This window comes from Xiphophorus hellerii, chromosome 6 (genome assembly GCF_003331165.1).
Source record: "Xiphophorus hellerii strain 12219 chromosome 6, Xiphophorus_hellerii-4.1, whole genome shotgun sequence".
Taxonomy (NCBI): domain Eukaryota; kingdom Metazoa; phylum Chordata; class Actinopteri; order Cyprinodontiformes; family Poeciliidae; genus Xiphophorus; species Xiphophorus hellerii.
This window is the reverse complement of record NC_045677.1, coordinates 3,814,353-3,833,324: the sequence shown is the minus strand read 5'-3', so window position 1 is coordinate 3,833,324 and position 18,972 is coordinate 3,814,353. Positions and strand designations below refer to the sequence as shown.

General features: G+C 38.5%; 1 protein-coding gene across 3 annotated transcripts in view; it reads right to left on the bottom strand.

Annotated features, from left to right (window-relative positions):
- The window catches only part of LOC116721567 (uncharacterized), a 64,187-nt gene that overhangs the window by 43,315 nt on the left and 1,900 nt on the right, over window positions 1–18,972 (bottom strand). For all 3 annotated transcript variants that reach the window (XM_032565403.1, XM_032565401.1, XM_032565402.1), the window contains exons 2-23: window positions 18,922–18,972; window positions 17,879–18,045; window positions 17,725–17,795; window positions 17,334–17,499; window positions 16,802–16,939; window positions 16,084–16,261; window positions 14,728–14,855; window positions 14,307–14,410; window positions 12,947–13,112; window positions 12,682–12,867; window positions 12,417–12,569; window positions 10,878–11,022; window positions 10,496–10,654; window positions 8,829–8,947; window positions 8,545–8,739; window positions 6,876–7,034; window positions 5,571–5,755; window positions 5,308–5,490; window positions 2,215–2,306; window positions 1,429–1,598; window positions 184–337; window positions 22–98 (exon numbers count right to left, since the gene is read on the bottom strand). In XM_032565403.1, coding sequence (XP_032421294.1) covers window positions 22–98; window positions 184–337; window positions 1,429–1,598; window positions 2,215–2,306; window positions 5,308–5,490; window positions 5,571–5,755; window positions 6,876–7,034; window positions 8,545–8,739; window positions 8,829–8,947; window positions 10,496–10,654; window positions 10,878–11,022; window positions 12,417–12,569; window positions 12,682–12,867; window positions 12,947–13,112; window positions 14,307–14,410; window positions 14,728–14,855; window positions 16,084–16,261; window positions 16,802–16,939; window positions 17,334–17,499; window positions 17,725–17,795; window positions 17,879–18,045; window positions 18,922–18,972 — 3,146 coding nt within the window. The remainder of the gene's footprint in view (window positions 1–21; window positions 99–183; window positions 338–1,428; window positions 1,599–2,214; window positions 2,307–5,307; window positions 5,491–5,570; window positions 5,756–6,875; window positions 7,035–8,544; window positions 8,740–8,828; window positions 8,948–10,495; window positions 10,655–10,877; window positions 11,023–12,416; window positions 12,570–12,681; window positions 12,868–12,946; window positions 13,113–14,306; window positions 14,411–14,727; window positions 14,856–16,083; window positions 16,262–16,801; window positions 16,940–17,333; window positions 17,500–17,724; window positions 17,796–17,878; window positions 18,046–18,921) is intronic.

Here is an 18,972-nt window from a genome sequence, read left to right as displayed (position 1 = left end):
AACTTTTTATATAATACTTACCATGAGATAAAAATGGACACTGTCGATTGCAAGCTCAAGCTTCCCAGATTTTATATTCCTCTCTTGATCAAACTGTCCTAAAGAAAGATAGAAAGAACAAGTCTTAAAAGGTTAGATACCTGAGAAACCCCGAGTCGGTTTCATGCTTCCTCTGGACCTGACCCTGTAAGACGATGGTTTTCAGTGGGTGTTTGATTCTCAGCAGCACTCTGTGGGAGCTGAAGGCCAGGTCCAGAGACATGTCCCTGGGAATGGAGGACTGGGGCGTGGCAAGGAGGAGGTGGATGGAGGCCTCTCTGGGTAGCCAGGTCCCCCTCTAGGTTAAAACAAGACAGACAATGAATGGAGTATCTCTTTTATGGCATAAATAAGGGTGACCATATTAGCATATGAAGTTGATCAACATTACAACTCCGTTTCACAGTTTGACACATTGCAACCACAAAGTAAACATCAATGTAACTTGCTATATGCCTTGGACTGGCTGTGATCTGTTGGGATAGCCTGACTTCTTATGAAGACATAACACATTTATTTATTCATTTATTCATTTACTTTTACTAGTACTTGACTAAAACCTTTTTGAGTTTCACATTTAGAAATGACTTAAGTCAGAATTAAACAGACAAGCATTTTCATCCACAAGACTAAGACTAAAACTAAAATGGCTGCCAAAACAACAATGCCCCTGGCTCCTTCTTTTAACGCTCCACTCGTCTGGCCATTTGGTTTAGCAGTGCGACCACGTCTTGATATGTTTACAGCAGTGTCACATCCAATCTAAAGGATGGATTGAAAAATATAAAGCAATCACACTTCTCCTGAAGTTATACACAGTCATGCTTTTTAAAGTTGTTTTATTAGATACTTATAAAGAACCAGAACCTTTTTCCTCCACTTCACATTCATGTGCTACTTTGTGTTGGTTTATTACATAAATATCCAAAGAAAACACAATAAAGAACATTATCGAAATATTAATTTGTTGGCATCATTAGGCAATATCACAGGAGGATATATACATTTATATTAAAAGAAACAATTTCATGTAAATTGCATGAATGTTCACCTGTAAGTTTAAGAGTCATATCAAAAAATTTGAACGTGTCCCGATGAGGATTGTTTGTCGTATTAAACATACCTTTTGAAAAAAAAAACATTTAACCAGGTACTAAACATACTTTTGATTTAGCATAAATTTCTGTTTTCAGTAATGTTTTTCTTTTTGTCTAATGTAATATTTCAATTTCAAATGTCATGTTTTTGTGAGCTACATGTGGAAAATCATAATAATTGACAGGAACAAAGGCTTTCAAACTGTGTCAGTGATAAAGTTCCTAAAATAAATAAGCTTTTCAATAATATCCTAACTTATTGAATGGGTCAGTAGTAATAGTGTATGCATACCTTGTAATGTAATGAGTAAGCAGCCTCCAGCAGATAATAGTGGAGGCCTCTGTCCAGCTTCAGCAGGCGGAGCGACAGATGGGCCGGTCCAGTGGGGGGCAGAGCGACACCAGTGGGAAGTGAAGGGTATGACACATTGGAGCACAGCTGCCAGCCAATCATTTTAGACCCTGCAGGACACCATAGTTACAAAACACTACGTTAGAAAAGAATGGAAAAATATTGGAAAATACATTTTAAAAAAATGCTACTTTTATGTGAGTGTGGACAGTGCGAAGTAAAGATATTGTTAAGGTTTAGTTTGTCAACCAACCACCTGTGGAACAGTGAGAGAGACAGCAACTTTCTGATTCAACTCGTTTATGAAGTCTATTTTGATTCAGCTGCTTCCGTTTCTTTTATTCATTTCTCTTTTTAAATCAATTTAATAATTCTCCTTGCGTGGTATAACTTATATAATGAAATGACAATAGAGTGACATGATCGGTTCATTAATAGATTGATAGACTTATATATACTGGTATGGACTCAGCAAGAAACTTTTTCAGTTTGTATTTTCAAACTTCGATTTGAAAATACAAGTTTTCTTGTATTTAAAATACAAGTTTTGGACTACTCTGCTGCCTTCTCTCTATGTTTTTTTATCCCCGTTGATAGAAAATGCGTGTACTGAGTCAGAACTAACCCAGTGTTTTTTTAGTAGAGTAAAGAAGGTAACACTGATGGTTCATTTAGGATCATTTTAGCCAAATAGCAGAGAAGGTAAAGCCATGACAACAAACTCACAGCTTTTTGGCGTGCAGGTGGTCTTCTGGATTCGACTCTTCGGTCCCTTCATCTCCTCTCTGTGGTCTCCGCTGAGCTGAAACACTCTGGAGCTGGACAGCACAGAGGTTGCATGTCGATTTTCAGAAACAAAACAGCCGATGTAGCTATGATGCTAACTTTGTCCATGCTACAACAGTGCCACTGTTAAATTTTAAATTATTCAGCAATTTATTTGTGTAAGCAATGAAAATAAAGACTGTTCTACTCTAGAGTTTTAAATGATAGGGCTCCCATTTTAGATTTCTCTGAGGTCTAGTAGCCCTAACCTTTAACTGTCCAGTATACGGCACATACAAATAGTTTAGTGGCCCATTATTGGAACTAGTAGCCTTTTTTTGCATCTCAGTTAGGCAATAACCACACAACCACAAACCCACCATTAAGGATCACTTTGTCCTCTCAAGTCATACAAAGTGGTCGGCCATAATCACGGCTGTGAGCATTCAGACAATGCAGTTGGGGTTGTGGAATCAAAGGGGCGTGGCTTTAAACTCAGAGCCTGCTGGGAATTTTCTCTTGGCTAAGCTCTGTTTCACGATCCTCAAATATGCTGTTCAAACACATTTAGTGCTACAGACAAGTTGCAATGTAACGTCACGTGTGCAAGTGGAGGGCACAAAATGGCTGGCCAACAATGACTACCATTGGTTTTAGCTGTCAGCGTCACTCGCTAAATATTAAATGTACGTGTGATACATGAAGGAAAAAGCAATGCAGTGGTGTGCAATTAATTGTCAACATTATGAGCACTAGATATCAAGGTCAGAAAAAAGTTTTAATAAAAAAACAAAAGTAGTGGCGGAGAGGGGAGTAGGTTAGTTATCCTGGCTTGACTTTGACAATCTTAACATGTTGAATCCTGATGCACTAGTGGAGCTGGTGTCAGTCAGTTGCTATGGCAACAGGACTGTGTTTAACACAGACAGTGAGAAAAAAGAATATAAGAGGTTTTGAGTTGTTCTTCAAAGTGTTTTCTGCTTTATTTTTCCTTTTGCTGTTTCGCACTGCACTAAATTAATAATAGCTACATCTCCAGGTTTCTTTTTCTTAACGAAATCGTTCTACCACAGCAGCGCGGCTCTCGATGACAAGTAAAAGAATTGTCTTTGTCCTCTCACGTCATACAAGCTCCAGAGGGTTGTGCGCATGCACGAAATTTCGGCTGTGTCTACACAGAGGTAAAGTTGTCATCTTCCATCCTCAGCGTACAACTAGACCACTGGTTCCATGATCCCATAATGGCCCTTACAGTGCATTAAACTGTAAGTTCTAATACAGTTTGTCGTTACTGTTTTATTTCTACTCCCAAGGAAGATGGGAAACACTATATTTTTGAATCCATTTCAATTTCCTATTTTGTGTTGTTGGGACTTTCCAGCTGATCAAAGGGAATAATGGACATTTGTAGATCCTAAAACAAAAGATGTTCTAAAAGGAGCTAGAGCGTACATGAGACACGTCGAGTCATCAAGCAATATCTTATGAAGAGGGTATGCTGCAAGTCACACTGGTAGTACTGCCCACATCTCTGTGTCCAAGCTAGCATTCCAGATCTGTCTTTCAAATCTTTTCTTAATGATGCCTATGATGCTGCTATCCCAACAGATTGCGCAACTAGAAGAAGGCTGATGCCACAAGTAGAGGCACAGATTATCTAATTACAAAGAGATGGTCAGCATGTTTCATACAACAGCTTCTTTATATTTCTGTTATTTCATTAAGTGTGTTTTTACAACACAAACAAGCTTGACGAGAGTTGTGACATCTTGACACATCTCCACTGGTTAGGGCCCCTACCCAGCAGGGGGCCCCAAATCTGCATGTTCACCTCATCTCAGGAACGTAAAAATCTCCTGTCTTTATCTAAAGCCGTCTCATATATTTGTTACATGTATGTAATAAATTAGTTTTTCATGCTTGAAAAACAAATAGTAGGATTTAAATAAAACAAATTGCAAAGATTACCTGTGACTGTTTTATGTTATTTTTTTTACCATTATGAGGCCATTATTTGGTCATTAGTGTTAGGTCGTATTATTGGACTACACTGTCATACACGAGGTGGCCTAGCGAGCCGCCGTTAGCAAGAAAAGTAAACTGGACACATGGCATCTAAAGAAATTTAGTGGCCCGGAAAAACAGGAGGAAAAGTAAACGGGAAGAAAAGCGATCAAAGAATTAAGGTGATTATTGATGATGTGGGCTGGATAAGTGGAGGTGTAATGTCTTATTTTGTTAGGTTTTTTTTGTTCAGCTAGCTAGCCTCACAAAATTATTATTTAGCTGGCTAGAATGAAGTGTTTGCTGTCACATCTGTTGCCATGGGAATGACTCACTAGACTTGTTTATTTAGATCATAGTAGGGAGTTTTATAAACACTCAAAATGTCTTTTATTGATGTATTGAGGATTATTGTTTTCCTTCTCTTATAGTTTATTGGTTTAATTCACATCAAAATGTGTAATTTTCTAACCATTTAAATGGTTAGGAATTTATTCATTGTAATTTGATAAACTAGGAGTCTAACTGTATTCAAACCACTGGAGACCCAAATTACAATTTTCTAAGGATCTGCCACTGACAGCTTGGTGTCAGAAATCACAGCAGGACTTCATATGACTTGTGAGCTCAGTGCTTATGTGTGTTTGGGCTGTTTTGCTGCCAAAAGGGGGACCAACTCAAAAGTAAATGAATAATAATGTGGCACAGTGTTCATTTTGTCAAGGAAGGATTTTGGTCATAGTTTTAATCAATTTACTTCTTTTTCCTGAATGAAAACAAGATTAACACTAAATAAAACCTCACGACAAAAACTGAATTTCTGCCATGCGCTTTGAAGAAAACCAGATAGCAGTTGAGAGAAAACATCCAATCAGATGTCGTTTTTTGGGGGGGGAGAGAGATGAGACAAGTTGGATAAATAAACACTTACACTTACACATACGACTTAAGATTTATTTATTTTTAACCTTAATGACAAAAGCAAACCCAAATAAAGTTGGCTCAAATAAGAAAAGCTAGCCTACACCGCCATTAAATACCAACGCTTACCTGAGAGAGATAACGTCCATGAAGTCCTGTGGTGTGTTCAGGGTGACTCGGACTTCCCGGCCCTCTTGCAGTTGGAAGCTCCCATCCAGGCTGGGGGAGCTCCTGAGCTCGGCGAGCCATTCAACCGCGGCCTGACCCGGAGCACCGTCCACCCCCATCCTGGCTGACAAGCCCACATAAGCACTGGGAACAAAGACAACCAGTTACACTCTGCTGATAGACTAACCATGTGGCCACTGTTAAGACTGTAAACTCAACACTACTTGGGACGGACGTATCCATTCAGGGAGAAGTGCAAAGTGTCCCTGTAGTTAACGCTGCCTTTCAGGTGCAGTGAAAGGAGAGAGGTCATATTGACGCCCAAGTTGATGGGGACGCCAGACAGGGAGGGCAATCGCAGCTCCTCAGCCATCAGCACACCCCTGTGGCTCAGATGAACCTCATGACCCTGCAGGACAAAGCAGAAGGAAGGAAAAACGGTGGGGGTGATGGGCTGCAAACAGACCTAGGAGTATCAGTATCGGTCGTTGTCTTCGACTGAAATAGTTTTACTGACGATTCAATCAACTTGTTGGCATTGTAGTCGCTGGTCGACTGAGTTTACAGAAAATGTAGTTGAGTAAAGTCAGAAGTAAAAGAGGAATGAATTTTCAGGATCCCTTTGCATCTTTGTTTACTTCAAACCTGTCCTCTATGGCAAGGGTCTGCAAAAGTGATAACCTAAAGAGCTGCTTTTTTCTCCGAGTCCAGTTAAATAAAACTCGATTAGAGCCATAAATATTACATGACATGAAAAAAAGGCAATGTCTGATATTTTTAAAAAATATAACGTATAGAAATTTTGTCATTTTCAAATGAACCACCAAAATATTTCTATTTAGAAGTTTTAAATTAAGGATGAACATAAAACTTTTGCTAAAAGAGGATGGCTGAGTTTTTCTTTGACAGGATGCAAATATGAGTGGAAAATGATGAAGAAAAATCATATTTTCCTAACATAATGACAAGAAAAATTTATGTAAACAAATATTACTGGTACTGTCCATGTCATTTTGTTGTGCAAAAGCTGTTAAAAACCACCTTTTGTAATAACTATTAAAAAAAAAGAAAAATAAATAATAGTTTGTTGTTTATCATGTTTAGCCAAAAACTTTAGGAGCCATTACAGAAGGTCCAATTACTCTGTAGAGGCAAGTGGAAATAATATGAATTTATATCTTTGCAATAAACAGACAAATATTGAGTTTTGTGTTTTGAAAAAATAACAATAAAGTTTGAACAGTCAAAGATCATAAATAAGATATGCAATTTATGCAAAGATAATGTCTCACTAGTTACTGTACGTTAAATCTTAATGGGTTGCATCTTCTTCCAACTGTTTCCATCTCATTGTTATTAGCATTAACACAATGATTGGCCTTTATAGAAGAGCTTTGGTTCATATTTGTATTATATTTTTGTTTTTATTTACTTTTTATCTCAATTTCATCTGGAAAAAAATATGATTATTTTTGATGGAGGCTACAACAAAAAAATAATAATTTTCATCCCCATAAGCTGGATGTTACCTTGAGCAGTTTCACAGCCAGCCCAGCCAGGCTGAGGGAACCCTGACGGATTTGGTCACGGACGTCGTCACATGTGAACACACTGAGCTCGTTCCCGAAGATCTTCACAGAAACCCGACACTTCGGCCTTTCCTCGTCTGCTCTCCTTCTTTCAAACAACTGCAAACACACAAAAAAACAAACATAAATGCATCAAAAACATGCAGAAATTTTATAGATCTCTTAATTAGAAATGTTCAATGCTTTTGCAGGAAGTTGACTAAATTTGGAACATGAATATGATCTGCTTGGTGGCCAATGTAAGACTCAGACATAAATTTACAACCCCACAAAATGTTCAGTCATGTCAAGTCATACCACTTAAACTTATTGTTTAAAGGACAACTCCTTGTTATTTTAAAAAATATATATATATCAGTTGGTTTCATCTGTTCTCAAAGCAGGCTTTTTAACTGAGAGAGCAACGTCTCATGCAACCTGCCGTCCACAATAATCTTGTTAATGTTTTACAAAGAGTGGAGGGAATGTGTGATAGAACTCTCAAGGCAGACAGAGGATGGTGCACTGCTGTGGGTATGACTGTTAGACATTTTGTTGTTTTTCTTTGTTTTGTTTCAGCCACATTGGGGGTTTTCATGAACGGCCTATTTAAAGGCGCTTTGCACAGCTGGTTGCCACGGGATATTAAAGGATTTCTCAAAGAATCAAAGATATGAAAGAATCAAAGCAGGATTTCAGATATGTTTTTGATTAGGGAGTAACATTATAACATGATGTAAAGCTAAAAAAAAGTCAATTTTACATAATACTGACCCTTTAAGGTCAAGCCCAATCGGATCCAAACTTTTTAGCAAGCCACTAAAAAGCATTATTTACTTTCTTGTTTTAAGCTCCTGAGGTTTTTGTCAGACATTTTCTTCATGATTTTTTAAAATGTTATTATTAGTCAAAAGTGCTTTCCAGTCTCTTATATTTACCAATGTTGAGTTATGAACATTGACCTTAACTGTGACGAGGGACGACTGTAATGCTTTAGATGTTCCAGATTCTTTTGTTTTCTCTGGATGAATCCATGTTGCCTAATTTTGGAAGGTCGACCTCTCCATGGGAGGTTCTTCACTGTTCCATGTTTTCTCCATTCATAGATAATAGATCACACTTCATTTGCTGGACTCCCGAAGTCATGCCGCAGAATAATCTGATGCCTTTTAACCTTTTCCAGACTGACAGATGTTGATGACTTTATTTCTTTTCTGCTTTAGAATTTCTTCACAATGGGCCCTGATCTCCTAGCCTACTTTATGTTGTCAGACGGGTTCTATTTGAGTGATTTCTTTGCTCTAAAGGTCTGGCACTAGTTAGGCCTGGATGTACCCTTTGAGACTGGACCAAAAGCTTTTTTTTTTAAAATTACATTTACTTTTTAATTTAACATCGAAAGCAATTATTTTTCTACATAGAGTCAGGTCGGTTTTGATAGCTTTTTCCATTTCTAAATGAAATCATCACAAAACTCAGGTTGTCGTTGTCAGATATTATAAGTAGTTGAATAGTTTGGGACACCAAGTGGATCGATTGCTGTAGGGATTTGGTGCTGCTTTAAAAGCCTCCTTGGCTGCCTGCAGAGTCTGCTATCTAAACGTCAGAACTTATCAGCTCTGTTTCCTACCATGGCCCTGGCCTGGCTCAGATAACCGTCGGTGTCGGACAAACATGTTTCTTTCTCTTTTCTGTTTCCGTCGTCTGCTCTTCTTCTCCTCCTTCTGGTCTCTTGTTTTTCACTTTTAGCAGTTGGCTCGCCCTCTGTCTTCTGATCAAAAGCGCTCCTCAGAAGTGGCTCAAAGTTCTCCATATGTACGTCCACCTGAAGGAAGAAAGAAAACGTGGCCTACTCAACGTCACGTTTACTTTATCGCTACGGATTTTTAATAATCTGCTGCTTGTGAAACTCGCCTCCAGAAGGTTGTGCGCTCTGCCATGCAGATACATCGTCAGGTTGACCGAGATCGCTCTGGGCAGAAAGGACTTCGGAGAGAAAATCAGGGATGTTTCTAGATTCTTTATCCCAAAGCCTGAAATGGAGAAGAAACAGGCATTACACCGTTAATGGCACTTGCTAGTTTTTAAGACTTTTATTTTTCTAAACCATTTTTTTAGTATCACAAAATATACAAATCATGAAAAAGCTAAGAGTAAGAATTCAGGACTGGCTTTACACTTTATTTAAAGCAGGAAAGTCATTTTTAAACATTGTTTTCTGTTTAAAGGGGTGGAAAGTGTTTTAACGAGATTTTTGGTAAATAAGAGAAAAATCTGGCCTCGCTAAGTTTCACAAACCAGCCCGCTTTTCCTGTGTAGAATTTTTTTTTGCAGAAGTAAGAGTGCTTACTCTGTTCTTTTCTATATTTCTCAGGACCTCACATCCATATTGCAAGGTTTCCGTTAACTTTTCTCTTTAAACCATTTAGCATTGTCTGATTTGTCAGTGTATAGGACTAGACTTTTCCTTTTAATGAAAAGCTCTTAATTTGAAACAGTTTTTTATTTTTAATTGAAACGTTTTTAATTTGAAAACGTCTGCACGACCTGAGGGTTCATTGAGAATATCCGCTTCAATGGAAGGAGCCATCCAAAGCTGAGGGAAAAGGACGAAACACATTTCATGCCGTGTAGTGGCACAGATGGCTCCAGCCTAGTCAGTATCAGTGTTGGTTGTAGCAAAACATTCCTCTGTTTGGAAAATGTGTTATTTCACCAACCCTTTTACTTTTGTGCCTCACATGTCAGTATGATTTGCTGATGTTCATGGATAGTATATGAAGAATTTTTCTCTATAACAAGATTTTATAATGAACTCAAAATATGTGGAAAGTGAGACTATAAACTACTTCCGTTCACTACAGCAACGTTTTACAAAACTTTTTCATGGGACAAGAGTCTATATCTAGAATATATTACAACCATATCATCATCATGTTCATGTGTGCAATATTTACATCGCAATGATTGTTGGCTAATATATCCCCAAGTATTATGAGCCAGAATTTTACATGCTAATATAGCATTTAGATAATGGGACAGAGGCTGCTGTCATTTCTGACATTGCCCAAAATGCTTAAGGTCACAGATGGTAGGGTTAACCTAACCCTAACTCTCACTGCAACATTTACCAGTTCAGATTTTTGATGAAAAATTGGAGAAAAGGAAGAGCTGAACTTTGGCTTTGAACATCAAAGTATCAATAACAGTCAGAACTGGACCCAAATTTACAATGCCTGCTTGGATACTGAAAGACTTTTATCAATTTTTTTTCAGTTGTAATTGTTTTTAAATAGGTTTGTTATGGAGAGCTTTTAATCCTCTGGGTAGCTTGCTGGTCTGTTGGGTCTCCAATCTCCTGCTTCAGACTTTGCTGTCACTACTTTAGCGACGGCCAGTGTGTCACCGAGCTCTGAGACCTTTTGTACCCGGTATCTCTCTTTTGCAACCCTTCTGTGTTTTTCATAACGTCACACTTGGGAAAGAGTTTCATGTCAAATACAAGCAACCAAAAGGGACCGTAGTAAAAGCAATGATGCTAAGATTAGCATCCACAATAATTATGCTCTCCCTCCTTTTACCTGAAACAAAAGTATGATCTGAATAGGAGGAATATTTCCAAAACTCTGCCTCAAAATCTCTGCTTATAATGTCATCAGGCAGAAGCTGAATTAGTGTCTGCTTCACAGGATCCTCACTCCGCAGGATATTGGTGAGATGACTCCACACAAAGGACCCCACTGGAAAGACAAAAGAAGAAAGGGAACTTATTTCCAATAAAATATAACGCAAAAAGGTACAAGGAAATTGTCTTGCCTGTACAGTTCCACTAAAAACTAATCTGAATAAATTCTCAACTTAAAACAAGTATTTATGATATGTTTAAAGTCAATATTAAACTCCTAACTGTTATTTAGACTTGTGCTACAAATTCTGGGCGTCCTGTCCAAGCACAGATTGGACCTTGGCTGGAGGTCTCGTTCTTCAGTGTTGTCTTCACCACTTCAAACACTTCCTGGTCGGGGCAGAGCATGAGCTGCTGGTATGCAGCCATCCTGACCTCAGGATCCTCCCGGGAACATCTGTACAGCTGCAACAGCACCGACCGCTGAGAGAAGGAAACCGCTGTCAGTAACTGATTACGATCTGACCACTTCACCTCAACCCAGCGCGCATAGCAAATCAATAATCACTACATTTAAACATGCCTTAATGGGGATTGCTTTCGTTGCAACTTAGACTATTAAGCCATTGAATACATAATTAATCTAACTGGGGCAAAAACTATATTTTAAAGTGTTTGCTAGTTTTTAACCCTGGGTTCTGACTTGACTGTGGTTTTAGGCAGTGGTGGACAAAGTACTCAACGGCAGTACTTCAGTAAAAGTGTTGACAGTCATGGTTAAATGTTACTCAACTACAAGTAAAAAAGTACTCAACTTGAAGTACTTACTTTTGAAAATATCTAAGTATTCAAAACCATCTTTTGTATATTCCAGTAGCAGGATATTGCTGGGATTGTTTTCATAATGCTTCTACAGAACCTTTTAACTGGCTGAAACCACCTTATGATGTATTGATATGTAGAACCACTCTGCTAAACGTCTAGCCCACCTATACAAACTTCAGGATAAATAAATATTTAAAACGTCTCTCCAAAAGGATAAAAACAGGAGAAATTATTTTTTCCCACAGACAACAACATTGGTAACTATAAATAATGCCATACTAGACAGAGAAGCTTACAAACATCAAACAACGAGCTAAAATGCGGTCATCTAGTCCACTTGAGTTTCTCTCCATCGCTGAGTTATGTTTGGATAAAAGCGGCAGCTCAGCGCGCGACAGTTTGCGAGGATGACCTAATTCCAAACATTAGCAGTGAGCGGCGACTGTGATTGGTTCCCGGAGCATAGCGTGTGGCCAATTGCACTTCAGTAAATAAAAAAAGCAACAGCAGACTACAAAACTATGATGAGCCAAAAGGAAGTAAGACGGCGTATTATTTAAAAAAGGAGTAAATATCCGGAAGGAAAAAAAACCCCCTCAATTTTCTATTAAAGAAAAATAATCTGACATTTTGATATTAAAATCAGAAATGTATATATATATACAAAAAAAACATCTGGAATTTTCTGAGTTTGAAAAGTCAAACATTTTATAGAAAAGAATAACATTTTGAGATTAATCTCAGAAATTTTATAGAAGGAAATTTCTGACTTTCAAAAGTCAAAACTGTTCAAATTTTGAAAGTAAGAAATGTCCTAGTTTTTCTAGAAAATTTCAGAAATTAATTAAACAATTTCTGAGTTTTTGGCAGAAATTTACTTTTCTTTTCTTCTCTAGTAGCCCTGATATGTTGTTGTATTTTTGAAATATAGTGGCGTCGAAGTTATAAATTCCCCAAGAAAATAAATACTCAAGTAAAGAAAAGATACTCAAAAAATACTAAAGTAAATGTACTCCATTACTGCCCACCACTGGTTTTAAGAATCAACTCACGTCAGCTGAGCATGGAAAGCGTCTGAAAGCTTTGACTGCGGTGACTTTGAGCTCCAGCTCAGTTTGGTGGCCCAGCAGGCAGTGACTCAACAGAGGAATAAAGGACGCTGCATTCACACCACTGTTTCCAATGGATTTCAATGCATAAATAAGCTGGAAGACACACAATTATATCTGCAAATGAGCAGCCAAATATTTCACAATCCATTTCAAAGACATGGTTTGTGCATTGAAGAGCACTGACTTCAGCTTGAAGACGTCGTACCTCTCTGATTTGATGAGGTTCCTTTTCGCCACACCCTGCATTCAGGGTTTCCTGAATTGTCTGCATGAAAAACTCAACCTGAGGCATTTCACCGCAGGAAGCTTGAAACCTTTGGCACATCTGATAGATGAGAGATGATCCAGCCAGCATCGCTTTGGCCCGTAGCTCTTGGCGTGCCAAAAAGCCCTTAGAAAGAATCAATATCTCAGTTTTTAAGTGAAATATTGCATGAATGAACTCAGCAGCTTTGGTGAAAAGGTCCTACGTTGATGGAGCCAATGATCTGAGGTGATGGGTGCGGAATGACGGCTAAGGTGGTCAGAAAAGAGTTAACCTGCCCTTCCTCCAGCTCATTATTCAGCACCAGCTCAGTCAGCAGCAGAATGCAGTTTTCAGATCCGCACGCTGGTAATGCCTCCAGTAGTGGTTGCCTGTCAACAATAGCTAACATCAGTATCCATTTGTATGACCTTTAACCTCTGAGGTAAGAAAATCTGTTTTGAACCAGTGAACTTCAAACAGTGGCTGCGTTTCCATTAACCAGAAAATTGCGCAAACTGAAATCACAATAATATATTAGATTGTGGCAAACACGGCAATTAAAAGAACAAAATTCACATTTTTCGCTAAAACGTTTTTATGTTAGGATGAGGTTGTTTTTCGGTCATACCAAAGTAGATGTGTTTCACAGAAGTGCAATGGAAACACTTTTTTTTTTTTTGCATCACAGGAATCACATGATCAACAGCCAGATGTTACTACTGGCAGAAACGACAAAGAAGATGACAGGAAGTAGATGGAGGATGATAGTTTTTTTTTTTTCTGGCTCCACCAGAGCTCACAGCATCACACATTTCATTAAATGTTGTGTGTCATTGGAACGTGTTGAATCCATAACTCTTCTGTAAAATCGGCGACTACAATTTTTCCAAAATGCCAGATATTTAGCCACTACCAAATATAAGGGGGTACATACAAATATAAGTGATCCTGAATTATAAATATTGTTTATATCCGTCACTGCCATTATTCTTAATGATTTTTTGCAGGAACAAACTTATTAACGTTTGATTGTTATTGCATTTCTTATTTAATGGAAACGCCGCAATTGCAAAGTTTTGTTTTTTCGACATTAGCAGAAAATAGACAAAGATTTGTGCACATTTGTAATGCACACAGCTAATACTGTTAATGATTTTTTTGAAGGACAAAAACACAGAAATGAATAAGTTATGAAATCTATCATATTTGATATCTGAAGCAAATATGAGTAGATTGTTCTGATGCTTTCCATTCGCTCAGAAAGTCTCAAGTTGTTCTGGTGTTTGTAATGACACCAGAACAACTTGATTATGTTTCACCTGAGTTTCCCATGACCAGCTTTACTGGATGTGAGATCACAGTTTATAAGATATATGAGTTGATACAATAAACACATCACAATTTGACACTCTATTTTACATGCCATTAGTTTGGCCTGAACTAACCGACATTTATTTGCACTGACAAGATGGCTTCCTAATCACTGGTAGATTTCAGCTGATGTCTCATTTTTGATACTGAAATGATTCTAAACTAAAGCACCGATCAAGATGCATGAATATAGCCGTTATGGACCAACTGACCAGTCATTTCTGCACTTGAAAGAAGATTCTTGCCAAAGTGTTTTGAGTTGAGGAAGAGTCATGTCTTTGAGCTGGAACACCAGCTCCAGGAAGTCCTGGGAAATCTAGAAGAAGATCAGACACATTGTTAAATTTATGTTGTTTCCATCACTTGATTGATGTTACTTTATACTTATGCATTTGTTCCGAAAACATAAAACATCCCTTATGAATATACAGTCTGAAAGACCGTCAGACTGAGTATGATTACCTTCCCAGGAGACTCTGGGGCCCCAAGGGGGGAACCATGACACACAAATACAAACATGCACTCAGTGATCTGGCAGAGTGTTAGCAATGTTGCTTTATTCACATTCACTGCTAAATATAAACAGTGTGGAGCAGAAGAAATGAAGGTGGAAGAAAACAGACTGTAGGTTACCAGCTGTGGATCCGAGGCAACGCTGCATAGCAACGCGACAGTCCGACCAACTTCCTGGAGACTTGTCGGCCTCGAAGGGCCTTCATCCTCAAACTGCAGGTCAGTGAACACACCAGGACTCAGGGACTCTGATGGAGCAAAGGAATATGTGGATCTGACTGCATGTCTGTCAGGAAGTACTGCTACTAAGGCAGGTTGTGTCCAAAGTGCGGCTCGGGGGTTATTTGTGGCACTTGGACTGATTTTGTGTGGCCCCCAGCTGCAGTTAAAGAACCATACAAATTTGGCCTCGTTCAGTGCAGGTGGTTGGTGAAGATGGAGACTTTTCCTTTTCAATCAGGGTAAAAATGATTACTGTCATCATTTGTTTTACAATGGAGAATGTTGAGGGGGCAGTGTTATGTGCTTTCCAGGTGCATCGTGCCAATTTATAGGACAGTTAAGTAATATTAAGTAATACAGTAAGTATATATGACTTATGAAACATGACATAAGAAATTTGACTTTTTTCATTTAATGGCTACTCTTTAGAAACGAGACAGAGGTCTCTTTTTTTATCTGCTCTTTCTGAAACTCTGCCTTCAGGAAGTCATTACAACATCTCTCCTCTGTCAACCTGTCAACAGTTTTACCAGCATTTCACTGAGAAGTAGCTCCTATAATGATCTCAGCAGATGTGCAGTTCGACCAGGTGTTTGCTAATTACTGCTGGCTAGTTTGAAGGAGCTGATTGAGGAGAGATGTTCTGTGAGGCGAAAGCTTGGAAGCTCACAAACTGCAGCTCAGAAGAGGAGCTTCGTCCTCGAAGGCGGAGCTAGGTCCACCCAGGTGTTTTGCACAGCTGAATGGTTGCCATGGAGATGAAAGGATTTGTCAAACATGCATGAAAGAATCAAAGCAACACTCCAGGTATGTCTTTGATGATAAACATAACACTGCTACTTTATGTAAAACACAAAGTATTCATCTTTTTGTAACCTTTATAAGAAGTAGAATCACGTCTATCCAGAGGACTTTTAATAAAATGTAAATGTTGGTTGCGGCAAACTTTGAAAGAACGTGACCCAAATTCTGTTTTTGTAATTGTGAATTTACTTGGTTAATTGAGCCCAAAAGACTTTGAAAGTTAGATGTTTTTTCTTTTGATTCAGCAAATATGCAAAAAGATCCTTTTCAAGCTTTAGATCAACAATGATTAACACCCATTTCCTACAAAAGCATTGGACTTATTTTATTTTTTTTTTTTTTTTTCTCCTTTTACCCAATGAGTAAATGTTACTTGATGATTTTTCCTCCTGTGACAAAACGTTTGGACACCCCTGTACTAAGGAGTGGAAGTAGAATCGTCATGCTGACCTGCTCCGGTAGACGCTCCCGGCTGGGTTTCGAGCAGGAGCAACGTGGACACACTCTTTGTCTTTACAGGCCCTAACGGCGTCAAGGAAGTTGCCAACGATACAACCTCAGTACAGTTAACTTCTTCCACCATCGACTGGCCAGGCCGCTGGACACAGTGCAGCTCCATCCCCACCATCTAGACCAAGGGAATCACATGACATATTCTATTACAAACATCTGAAGTAACACCGAATATTTTATTTTTGGAGTTGTCATAAAGTTAAGTGTTTTTCTACATCCTGAGCCCAAACGGAAAAAATAAAATTATTTGTTGAAATTAGTTCAGCACGACGATGTTTTAACGTCGCCGTAGATGGGAAAAAGGAAGTAATTTTCCACGAACAAAATCTCAAAGATTTTTTACCACACATTTTAGATATTGAAAATGTTAAACTTTTGAAAATCAGAAGCTACAGCATTTCTTTCGTATAAATTTCCGAGACTAATCTCAAAATTTCAACTTTTTAGACTCAAAAATGACCAAATTCTTTTCAAGAAAACTTCTGAGATTATCCTTAAACTCTGAGTTTTTTCATAGTAAAATTTCGACTTTTCAAATTTCCACATTGTTTCTAGATTAATCTCAAACTATGAGTTTTTTGGCAGATATTCACTGCTTTTTTTCTATTTCCAAAGACCCTAATATACCGTCGTGCTTTCGGACAGAGGAACTCACTGTGTCCTCGGTCAGAGTGACTGAATGAGGCCACAGGCGGTCCAGCCTGGACTGCTGGCACTGCCTCAGATCTCTGCTCTTCAGCAGTGTTGGTCCTCGCCTCTCGTATCTGCTGGTGCATGTTCCATGAACATCAGTCTGAGAAAAAACATCGGTGCAAGTCCTTTAAATGAACAGCGCAACAGAAGTAATTTTATTAATATAGATGAAAAAGGGCTAGTTCCACTGGCAGATAAATTCACAAAAGACATTCTTCCCATTTCATAAGCGAAACAATTTGCCAGTGGAGCTAGAACCTTCTCATCAATATTAAGAAGTTATTGACTTAAGACAAGCTTCGATATCTTGCTAAAAAGTTACTTGTAAGTAACTTTCAAGTGTAATAAGATATTTGTACGTATGTAGACAAACATACGTTAGTAGTTTGCGTTTTAGGGCCACAGAAATAGTTATTTGTCAAATCCCAGTGAACTGCGGCGAAATTTGTGAAAACGTGAATCAGTTCAGACTCATGTCGTCTCCGTCCGCTCACCTCTGTCTCTTCTCTGAATTTGGCGACCATGGGGGAGGTCTGGAGCATGCTCAGTAAAGCCCGTTTAATGTTGAGAGCCCACACCTGCTCCCCCTCCTGGAGGCAGAGGGCTGTGACCTTTCCCCCCTGGAGAGAGAACTTGAGGCGCGTTCTCTCCAGTGACTCCCTGGGAAACAAAAACACCAGATGAGCCCATCTTCCTCCCCCTCATCCTCCTCCCAAGACAAGAGAACAAATAGAAGAGGCACATCTGAACCGAGTATCCCTATAATAGGAATCGTAGCTGAAGCGTTCCAAGGGGGTATAAGGTTGCAGCAAACAGAGCGCAGACACAACTATGAGTTAAAATAATAATAATAATTTTAAAAAAAAAACCTTTACAGGATTTTACCTCAAAGTTTTTAGATGCAGGACAGAGTGTTCCCTCTGAGGGGACATACGCTTTATCTGGGAATTTCTTATCTGTTGGACAGACAGACACTTGAAACCACAACACAACATGCTTTTAGATAGCCGGCTCAGAGCAGCTTTGAGCGAGAGCCGACCTGCATGGTTAGGTGGCAGTGGGAGACCGCCTCGATGTCCACCACGCACTCCAGGGCCAGGCCACTCCGGCCTCCACCCGAGCCATGGAGGGTGGTGCTGATGGCCGCGCTGTACCTGTAGGTGTATCTCACACTTTTCTGAGCGGAGAAGTCAGTGCTCTGAGACCCTAGGGGTGTAGAATTAGAAAGAACATTTTAAAAAATCAAGTGATAAGTTCCTACTTTTGGAAAAGAAAAAAAACAACAACTTTTTTTTCATTATTGGTGTATTTGCATGTAAGGCTGAAGTTAACAATTATTTTACTTAGCAATTCTTCTAATGATTAATCAGTTCTTCTGATGATTAATCACATAAAAACTTGACACATTCTGCAGATTTTTCATTTCAGCATTTAAGCCTGTTTTATGCAACATCAGAAATACACAAGAGTGCAAATAAACAAATAATTCAATTCATTTTTCAAACATGAAAATAAGCAGTTTGCTGCATAAATTCAATAAAACTGCTTTTTTTTAGTGAAGACTTGATCATTTGTAGCAAAGGATGCATCTGCAGCTAAAAAGAACTTCTAACATCAACATGTGAAAAGTTCAGGCCTTTCTGCTCAAATTAACATCAATTATGTCATCAGTACAGTGTGGGACTGCTCTGGTAATTACTTTTTGGATTAATTGATTAATATTTGGATAGCAAAGGGTGCTAAACTGTAGGGTTGTTTTTTGGGGAGTTTTTTTTTTACAATTTTGAGCCAGGCAGAGCTCAATTTTTCCTACTTGAGGAGTTCTGGGTAGAACATTTTTACATACAAAGAGCTTTTATCTTCATTACAAAATGTATATATATTTGTACAGTTTTTACTCAATTACAGTGTTGCTCTTTCAGCAAATGGCCTTCCTTAGAGTCTCTATGCTCCACCTAACGATTAATCGATCACTAAATTAGTTGACGATTATTTCAATTATCAATTAATCCCATTTTTTAGCCTTATTTGCATGCAACTATTTTAAACAACTTTATCCTGTGCAAGAAAATAATATCTCACCGAGACAACTTGTGTCACAGATGATTGGCTCCACCAGAAGACAATCACCTA